This window comes from Phaseolus vulgaris, chromosome 7 (genome assembly GCF_051622355.1).
Source record: "Phaseolus vulgaris cultivar YP4 chromosome 7, ASM5162235v1, whole genome shotgun sequence".
NCBI lineage: Eukaryota > Viridiplantae > Streptophyta > Magnoliopsida > Fabales > Fabaceae > Phaseolus > Phaseolus vulgaris.
Genome location: NC_143504.1, coordinates 31,198,415 through 31,208,572, shown reverse-complemented (window position 1 = coordinate 31,208,572; position 10,158 = coordinate 31,198,415). Strand labels below are relative to the sequence as shown.

Here is a 10,158-nt window from a genome sequence, read left to right as displayed (position 1 = left end):
TGGAAGAAGCGAATATGTATCACGTGGTTAAAACTTACAACCACTCTGCTGCTCATCATTTGGAACTGCTTTTTTGTGGGCTCCTTCTGCTCCAAATGCTTCCAAGTATCGTCGAAGTTAGGCAAAGGTCAACATGATCGTCGGTCGATGAAACGGCGACTTCCATGCGTGCGTAGTCGGTGGTCGCCGAAGGTATGCAAAGGTCAACATGATCGCCGGTTGATAAAGCGGTGTTCTCCATAGGTCAACATGATCGCCGATCGATGAAGCGGCGTTTCGTGTGTAGTCGGTGGTCGCCGAAGTTATACAAGGTCAACATGATCGTCGGTCGATGAAACGATGATCTTCATGCGTGCGTAGTCGGTGGTCGTCGAAGTTATGCAAAGGTCAACATGATCGTCGGTCGATGAAACGGCGATCTCCATGCGTGCGTAGTCGGTGCTCGTCGAAGTTATGCAAAGGTCAACAAGATCGCCGGTCGAGGAAGCGGTGTTCTCCATCTGTGTGGAGTCGGTGGTCGCCGAAGTTATGCAACGTGTATGGGTAACTCGTCGCGTGGCGAGGAGAATGATGAATGCCAACACCGGGAAGCTGGTTTTGGCCACACTTCTGCAATGGCGAGTCAATACAGATGAATAGCAAAAACAAGAGATTGGCTGGTGGACATTGCTCAAAAAACATAAATCTCTGACTTATGCAGCTTTGGCCTGTGTTCTCTGTTGCTAGGCTATATAGAATGAGAGGAGGACGGAGGTGCTGTGGCATGTGGGGATGCCTTGTTGCTTCTGTGTGTCCTTGTTTTCTTAGTGTAATTAGAGGTACGGTGTTGTTTTAGTGTTATCTTTTGCAGCGTTTTATTGCAAACAGTTCAACCTCTTTTTTCTATGAGGGTGTTTTATGTAAAAGGGTTGAGATACCCCTTTATATCTCCTCTAATTTTAATTCCATTCTTTGCTGATAAAAAAAAAAAACCTTCAAACCAAAAACGATTAGAGGTAAAAAATGAATTCTGCAACTTCACTTTTCGGTGTTGGAATCCTAAACTTTTCGGAATTCAAGTTTAAAACGTTAATTGTATAAAATTGTAATGTAATTTATTTTCACTTATACCTTTTTTATTTCTTATTTTCATTTACCTTAGGTTTTCAAATTAAAATAAAAACAAAAACAGTTTGTAATCTTTAGCTGCCGACAAAGAAATCGCTTTAATATTAAAAAGCAAAGTTATCGGATGAGTGAAAATAAAAATCTAACCTGATAGATTTCTTCTTCCACCCTTTATTTTACAATTTCTTAACTAAAGAAAAAAGCTTGAGTGGCCAGAAAAGATCTAAAAAGATAAACATCAAACACATTACATTTGTTTTTCCAATTTTGTGTTTTTCAAGATGCATGTGACATTTCTCGAAGGTTACAAAGGACACAGGAAAATGACACATGCTAAAACGACCCCCAATAACTATAACTGATGCCTTCCAAAGTCAACACGCACACACCCCACACACACAAATACTTCTTTGGCCATCCAAATTTGTACACAACAGCAGTTTAGAAACTATTGGGCCTTAATCTTTCTCCCTTTAATTAGATACCGAATCAGCTAGTCTTTGGGATTCACAACGTTGGACACAGTCTTTTCCTTCAGTTCTTTTGCAAGCACGTCAATGGAATCTGAAACTTCAACCCTATATACATAGAACTTTGTAACAAACGCGAAGAAAATAAGGTTGAGGAAGTTTAGTACTGCGAAAAATGCATAGTAGTAGTCCAGATGAGACTCATTCAGGTTGTTCAAAATCCACCCCTTGTGCCCATTTTTCTGGGTGACATGTGACACTGTTGAGAGAAGAAAGGAACTGATGAAGTTACCAATGCCTAAGGTAGTCGTGGAATATGAAGTTCCAATGCTCTTCATATGTTCTGGGGCTTGATCGTAGAAAAACTCAATTTTCGCAACCTCTAAGAAGGCATCAGCAGTTCCCATTAGTATAAACTGAGGAAGCAAAATGAATATGCTCAAAGGAACCTGTCCTCCACTTTCAACTACCCCATGTTCTCTTGCAACCTTGAGTCTATAGCTTTCAGTTCCAGATGCAATGATCATAATCAGTGTATGGATTACAAGGCCAATTCCCATCCTCTGAAGAAGGGTAATGCCTCTGGGGTTCTTGGTAAACCTTTGCATGATCTTCACAAAGAAACGATCATAGAGCACAACACACACAAGCAAGGACACAGTAACGAATGCAGCCAAACTTGCCGGGGGAATTTTGAAGCTTCCGATATGTCTTTCAAGAGTAGTTCCTTGCTTCACAAAAAGGGTATTTATCTGAGCCATCATTGTACTAGGAACAAATGTAGCAACCAAGATAGGAATCATCCTTAGCATTTGTTTTGTCTCCTCCACTTGTGTAACTGTGCAAAGCATCCATGGACTAGTGTTTGAATCTGTTTTGACGCAGGCCTTATCAAGGAACCTACACAAATGTGCATGTCACAAGGAGATCAGTAGGAATCACACGGTTTGGATCATTAATAATTGTTATACCAATTGGAGGAGAAGGAAGGGTAGAATTTTGTACCTCAGTGTTGGAGTGGAATCAATTCTGTAGCTCCCTTTTTTTGCGTAGTCTTCCTTGTCAAGCTCATATAGTTCTTTAGAGTTACTAGGGACAGGCACTTTCGATTTCCTCAAAGCAGCCACAATGACCCTAGCCATTCTTGTGAAGGTACTCCCAGCAGGCACTTTGTGCCTATAGAAGGGTGTGCCTGCCAGGAATATCATGATTGATACTAAAAGGCCAAGAGTTGGAAGAGCATATCCAAGAGTCCAGCCCACATTATCTTGAATATACACTAGAACACTGTTTGCAAAGAGGGTTCCAAAGAAGATGCTGAACATCCACCAATTGAAGAAAGAGAGCTTATGAAATTTCTCTTTAGGGTGAAAATCATCAAACTGGTCAGCTCCTATGGTGGAGATGTTGGGCTTGGTTCCTCCAGTTCCCACTGCTAGAGTGTAAAGTGCACCATAGAACACTGCTAGCTGTAGTGTGGAGGCTTTCCCGCATTTTGCCACATCCTTATCAAAGCAATGAGGTGGCTTCAGGCTTGGAAGGGACACTGCCAGTGTAAGCAGAGACATACCCTGCCATGAGCAATCCAAATATAGATGAAACAATCAGACAACCCCGACTAACTAATTTGACTGTTTAAACTGTATGCATAACCACCAAATTAGTCCAAAAAGTTATCCTACACATTAAAAAATTTCAGATGTTACAAACCCTACTTTATGGGTCTAATTCTGGCTTTAATGTCTCAATATACATAACTAATTGTGAGGTGATTTTACATCGCCTTTCTACTTATGCATGGATATAGAAGTAAAGTTGGGGTAGAGACTAAAAGAAGAAGAATTAGGGAGCCAACCTAAAAATTATTGTTCAGATTTCTATATGCAAACAAGAAGTTATCCGAATACATGATTGGATTTATTAAGTGAAAATAGTAAGATTAGAATGAAAGTTATCATATAATTACTTACATATGATGTTATAAAAACACGTGTCAGATTTTCATTTTATATGTTGTTATTATTATCCATCCATCCATCCATCTTTTGCACAGGTCCTGTTAGACAATTTTGTCTTGTTATTAGATTCTCCTATAATATAGAACTTGTTAGTTGTCTTTATTTGTGGCTCACTCTGAAGCCCCACGACCGAACCTGCCCCAGTACTTGACTTGAGCTTGATAAATAGTTTTGGACTTAGTGTGGTTTACTTGTCTATGACTACGCTTTTACTTCATGCAGGTACAAAAACATGATAACCTAAATTGTGGACCATAAAAACCATACATACTTTAGAAGGGTGCACACACAACCATGAAAAGCGCGGTCCACTAGCGTCACAACTATGAAAAGAATGCCACATGCTTTGAACCAAACTAGACACCAGATAATGACCGGGACACTTTCCTACTACCTTTCATGTCTTTTTCTAAGACAGCACTCTCATGCGCTCAAATTTTAATACTTCCCCACTATCATAACATCTCCTATCTCAATCACTTACAATATTAATAATCAAAAAAATCAGTGGGGAACAAAACCTCAATTTTATTCAGTACTGTTTAATTCATGTTATTAGATTTAAGTATGTAAAAACATACTCATATTTAATCACACACATATATATAAAAGAATTATTGATAATTGATAAACATTACTCTAACTTTTCTCTTTGTTTTTTTTACCGGTTGCTCTAACTTTTCTTGCATACAAAGGATCAGAATTCTTGTCGTCTATTAATTATATTTAATAGAACTTAAATGCTTAATATAAAATTAGCAATATTTAAATATTTTATAATTCATTAAACATCGTAGTCATAGAAATAGTATGTCATCCCAATAATCGTTCATCCTCAAAAAGTCAAATTCCGATTCACTGGCTGAGCTGCAAGATTCTTTTGTTTATCTAGCTAGAATCACTAATCAAATTCGAGAGTTAGTGTATTATTGGTCCAGCGATAGCTACTGTCCACTTATCATACTAGCAATAGTGCAAAAGGAAAAAAAATGTCAAGTTGATCAAAAGGCTGAGAGTGTTAGGCTATATAGTAGCTTCATTTGGTTGGTTGGTTCTTGACAGATTTTTGTGTAGAGTAATCAACAAGTGACATGTAATATGGTATCAAAATACTAAACCATTTTAATAATCTCATAAAAAAAATCATAATGAAATATACATATATAAGAATCAGAGTTATGGTCAAAATATGTGGGCTTAAAAAATCAAGATGTAAGATAAAACTTTATGATAATTTTTATATTTAAGACGAAGAAGCACCAAGGATCTTGGGCGAGACTTTTCCAAGTTTCTAACATGTGGGAGTGGGGTGTTGAAAAGTAGTGATAATGCCACCAAGGCCTGTGGTATGGGATTCACCAAAGGCAGACAGAGTGTGCTTTTGACTTAAATCTGTTTTATTACACTTTCCAGAATTTTCAAATGTATATTGATAGAATAATCAATTGTTTCATTACCTATTAATTACTAATTAAAGAAATATAATATGATTTATATAAATGTAAGCTTAACAGTGGACATTAACTCCAAAAATTCATCTGTCCCACCACAAAAGTTCCATGTGAGATTAGAAGAGATGAACACTTAACATCCAAATAATTGAGGTTAAATTGTCAAAGGTCTACCTAGACACTATATATATGTTTTTGTTTTGTGACAAAATTTCAATGTCTGGAGTAAATTATTTGTGACATATAGAAAATAGAATACGCTACTAATAATTAAGATGAGAAGTCAAAGTAGTTGAAGGATGTTGTATGAAGTTAGTAGTAGATTATTATAAGAGATTACACTAAAAAGAGAAAAAGATGAAGTTAATTACCGAGAGATAAATGGTAGAGGCTATGACAAAAGTCCAATAGCGACCGAGGAAAGCGTCAGCAACATAGGCACCTAATATTGGTGTCATCCAAATGGTGCCAACCCAGTTGGTGACATTGTTTGCAGAGGTTACTGTGCCCTGGTGAAGCTTTGTTGTAAGATACAGGATCAAATTTGATGATATTCCATAATAAGCCATCCTTTCGAATACCTCATACACTGCATCAACATATCAATTCGAACCTCAATTACCTTTCTTCATCTTGCAAATTATAAACAATTAACTTTTTTCTTAACCAATCTTTTCATTTTGCTAATTCAATTAAGTTACGTCTACATACAAAAACAGGACTTACGTCACCTCGTCTAATATATCACACTAGTTATACAACTTTATGGATTAGTATCCCTGACAATTCAATCAGAGGCGTGTTATGTTCGTCAACGGTTTGTTTCCAAACCCTTTGTTTTACAGTTTATGTAATTTAATATGGTACACTTTCTAATAATTAAAATGAAACAATGACTTATATGACAAAACAATGACTTATGTAATAAAACAAACAGTACGACGTGTTTGTAAATAAAATATCTCGCATTATTTAATCGACCTAACATACAATAATAGCAATCGTTGAAAGTGTAACATAACAAGGGTTTTTAGTTGATTCTGTTTTCATTTTTTAAAATTAATTTATAGGAATAGGTTTCAGATAAGAACTTAGAAGAGATGAAAAAATTGTTTTTTAAAAAGTTTATGGGTCTTATGATTTTGGAAATTTGGCAGGATCGAAATGGAAAAAACGGTTCCACGCCTAAACCTAATCTAGTTTGTACTATTGATAAACATCCATTCCAATTCCACTAATGCAGAATAACAGCTTGTGATTCTCTCACACCACGAGCCCACCAACCAGTACCATCGAGAGAGCACCTCTCCGAGAGGGACAACTCCGACTTCCATGCATTCCTTTCCAACACCCTTTTTGGATCCAAACAACAAAAATTATATTTTCACAACTATTTGAATTAATACTTTTTAATAATAATAATATTTAAATCAATCAATAATCAATGATGTTTTAATAAATAGTTATAATTTGTTGTATGACTAGTATTAATTGTCAGCATATTAATATTGATTTTAAAATAACAAAGAACCCTCGTGAACAAAGAGGCCGCGACAAGGACACTACAAAAATAATATTCCTTGCCTTAGCTTCTAAAAGGTTTCACCGAACAGATTAATCTTTTCAAATATCATATTATTTTATAAAAGTGTAAAATAATACATATTACAAATTAATAAGATTCTTACTTTCTCAATAAATACAGAAGTCATGTATAATAATAAATAAAAATGTTTTTTTACACTTATATTCACAATAAATATTAATATTTTAATCATTTATAAAAATTTATAATTTTTTTAATTTTAAAAATTATTTTAATATTTTACATTTTTCTTATTTTTATTAAAAAAAAAATTTATTATAAATATTAATATTTTATTGCAGAACAGATATCAAAATATCATAATCCAATAATAAATTTATTCAACTATACAAATACTTCAAAAGTCATTTTCCTTTATTAGTTTATAAATACATATAAAAATTAAACTTGATTTATAAACCAACGCATTGATGAATTTATTAATAAATTTCAGTTTGGAGGACTAAGTAGTATACATGTATAATTTTTAGGAAAGAAAAGCCAAATAATTTATTAAAAATCAAATTACATATTATTAACTTCAATTAATATATGGAGAACATATATTTATTTCGAAAAAATTAAGGATGTGTGAATGTTTTGTTGATTTCATCCATTAAATTACAAAAGTACAAAATATGTATACTAAACTAATACGTATATGGATAACATAACATATAGAAAATATATATAAAAAAAAGTGTACTACTAAAGGAAACAAAGGGTGGGTTAATGGTAAAATATATTAGTTAAAAATAGAGTGAGTGAAAGAGAAAATGGGATGGTAAAAAGTGTTTGAAAAACTCTTTTATTTATTTTTTATATGTGATGCCAAGAGATATTTATGCAAGGACTGAAGCCGTAGGTACACCATCACTTCGCGGCCCAGCTAAGCAAAGCCCCCATTTGCAGCAGAAAATAGGAAAACCTCTCCTCGGTTAATTAATGGCAAGCGAAGGACAAAGGTAAAAAACGGAACATGTAAAATTTCTCTTCTCAGTTCTCACAAACATCTTGCAGTTGCCGAGAACAGCATAATAGGGTACAACAGAGTTGAAAAGTTTCGAAATTGGCAAAACAATCAGAAATCAGAAAGCATCCATATCAGAGACATGGTTGTGAAAGCTTGCATTAACATGAAAGGGGTGCGTGTTTATGAGAGTTGGAAACTTGCTTAGACTTGTTAAACGGTTTGTGTTGTTGAGAAATAATGAAATGTGAGAAGCTTTTTATTTAAGAAAATGGTTGCACATTTGTAGAATAAAATGAAAGGAAAAAGGGCTAGTGAGAAAGTAAGAAGCGTGTAGGGTTAAAAGGAGGAAGGAGAGGGTTGGACGTTATAGATAGAGAGAAAAGGTTGATATTAATGAGGAAAAAGAGGGAATGTTAAAAGGATAGAAAAGGTTACCAACAACAAAGGAGCAAGCTTTCCAACCACCACTTTTGGATCTAAGAATGGGTTTCCCTTTAATGTTGACAGTCCCATCTTGTGTGTAGTCCTGGTTCACCACCCTCCCCTCTTCCATAGTCATCTTTTCTTAACTCTTCTATCCTAAAAACTCAACACTGAAAAGAAGTAGAAATTGGTCCCTGAAGAAAGGGAAGAAGGGTTTTGTGAATGGAAAGGGGAAATGAGAGAAGTGAATGTGTGGTGGCATGGTCTCCATTCATAGAAACTATACACAATTTATAGACCTCATGCTCTGCTCTGTGGATACTCTGCTACTCCACATGGGCCCAGTATCATCACCATCGTGTCACTATTTCTTCCTTTCTTTATTTCCTCTCAAACAAAAACCTTTTATTTTCTTTTAATACAAATCAATGACTACGTAGTATCGCAGTTAATTTCAGATATACATATCCCTTCTATTCACCCAACAAAATCTATATACAAAATTTATATATATTATGTTTAACATATAAGGACAAAAGTTATTCTTTTATATTTATCAAATAGTAAAATATTTAAAAATATATTTAATCACTATTTTTCACAGCTGTTAATAAATATTTATTATACACAATATATATATATATATATATATATATATTTAAAATAAATTGTTATAATTTGTAAATTATTTATTTATTAAATAAAACAAACAACACGGATTAATATCACTTTAATTTAGTATATGTATTTTATTAATATTAATTATTTTATACTATATATGAATTTTTATCATATTATAAAATCATAGGTTTTAATATTTAATTAAAGAGTTCAAGAGAGTATTTCATATATTTTAGGAGGATATGTCTTTTAGCGTGTGGTAGTGTAGTTGAGGACGAATGACAGTGTGTCATCTTTGTTAGGATCAAGAGAAAGATGAGAGTGAGGGCTCTAGTTATAGTAAGATTATATGCCCTCAAAGCTCTGGTTAACATTAGGGCTCTAGTTAGCATGCTCCTAACTTATTTTTTCTTGTACTAGTTGTCCCGATACTGTAGGCATCCATCCACCAATTAGGCATCCATCTGTATTGTGTTCAAACAATATTAGTAGGAAATGTTCGTAGTTCGTTATGCTTGAGTGATTTTATTCTATGCTACCCTTAGAAGTTTTAATACGTCTTTAATGATGTCATCTCCTTAGATAAATATTTTTGCATATATTTATATCAATTTTTGTTACATTACATTATTGAATTCATAAATTTATGTAATTGTTATTTTCTGTTTAGAAATATTTTATGTTTGATTAAATTTTAATATTGAAAATTTTGTTTAATTAACTTTTAATATTGGAAATTTTAATTTTTGTATATATTTATATCATTTTTTATATTAGAGGATTGATATGATATAGTCTTTTACATTAAAAACATTTATTTAAATTTTTATGAGTTATTATAATTAGTTTTTAGAATAATCGTATCGATGTAGTTTTACACCGAAACGGTAACCATATTCGTAATGTTGTATTGACACTTACCGTAATCGTGGTTCAAGATGAAAAGTTAAACATTACATGGATAACAATATAAATTCGGCGAGGCATTTTGACAAGGCAGAGATGACAAATTTTGAGGAAACGGTTGCAATTTATAACGATCTTGGTGCGGCAAACATGAATTTAATTTCACAAATACAACCAAATTAAAAAATATATATATTTAAGGTGCATCAGTGATGATCCTTTGTATGATTGGTTTTGGATTGAATTTGTTACGTATGTTGCATAATACAACCAACTCTATGACCAAATTTTAACCATAAAAAGAGCGTCAGACAATAATTGATGAGTACTTGGTTCACACGGAACACTGTTGTGATATTATTCGCATGGGACTAGAAGCCTTCCTTCAATTATGTTTACAAATTAGGGAAACTAAATTTTTTAAAGATGCATATCGATCAACCGTGGAAGAACAAGTTGAAAAAATCTCCACATTATTGAGCATAATGTGAAGAATCAAAGTGTTTCATTTTTCTTCCATCGGTTTTGAGAAACAATTTCCCGTCACTTTCATAATGTTTTGAGTGCGATTTTAAGGTTGGAGAGAGAATTCTCAATTCAACCA

General features: G+C 33.6%; 1 protein-coding gene across 1 annotated transcript; it reads right to left on the bottom strand.

Annotated features, from left to right (window-relative positions):
* Positions 1 to 1,331: 1,331 nt before the first annotated feature.
* Positions 1,332 to 8,493, bottom strand: LOC137837372 (protein NRT1/ PTR FAMILY 5.2). The gene is made up of 4 exons (XM_068646349.2): positions 8,040 to 8,493; positions 5,418 to 5,635; positions 2,583 to 3,148; positions 1,332 to 2,477 (listed from the first exon to the last, which is right to left on the bottom strand). Exons 1-4 carry the CDS (start codon positions 8,161 to 8,163, stop codon positions 1,601 to 1,603), a joined length of 1,785 nt encoding a protein of 594 aa, XP_068502450.1. The 5' UTR covers positions 8,164 to 8,493; the 3' UTR covers positions 1,332 to 1,600.
* Between the last annotated feature and the right edge of the window lie 1,665 nt (positions 8,494 to 10,158).

Coding starts and splice junctions, on each gene's coding strand:
- LOC137837372 (XM_068646349.2), bottom strand. CDS start 8,163: ATGACTATGGAAGAGGGGAGGGTGGTGAACCAGGACTACACACAAGAT. Junction 5,636..8,039: donor AGCTTGCTCCTTTGTTGTTG/GTAACCTTTTCT, acceptor ATGTTGATGCAG/TGTATGAGGTATTCGAAAGG. Junction 2,478..2,582: donor GATTCCACTCCAACACTGAG/GTACAAAATTCT, acceptor ACATTTGTGTAG/GTTCCTTGATAAGGCCTGCG.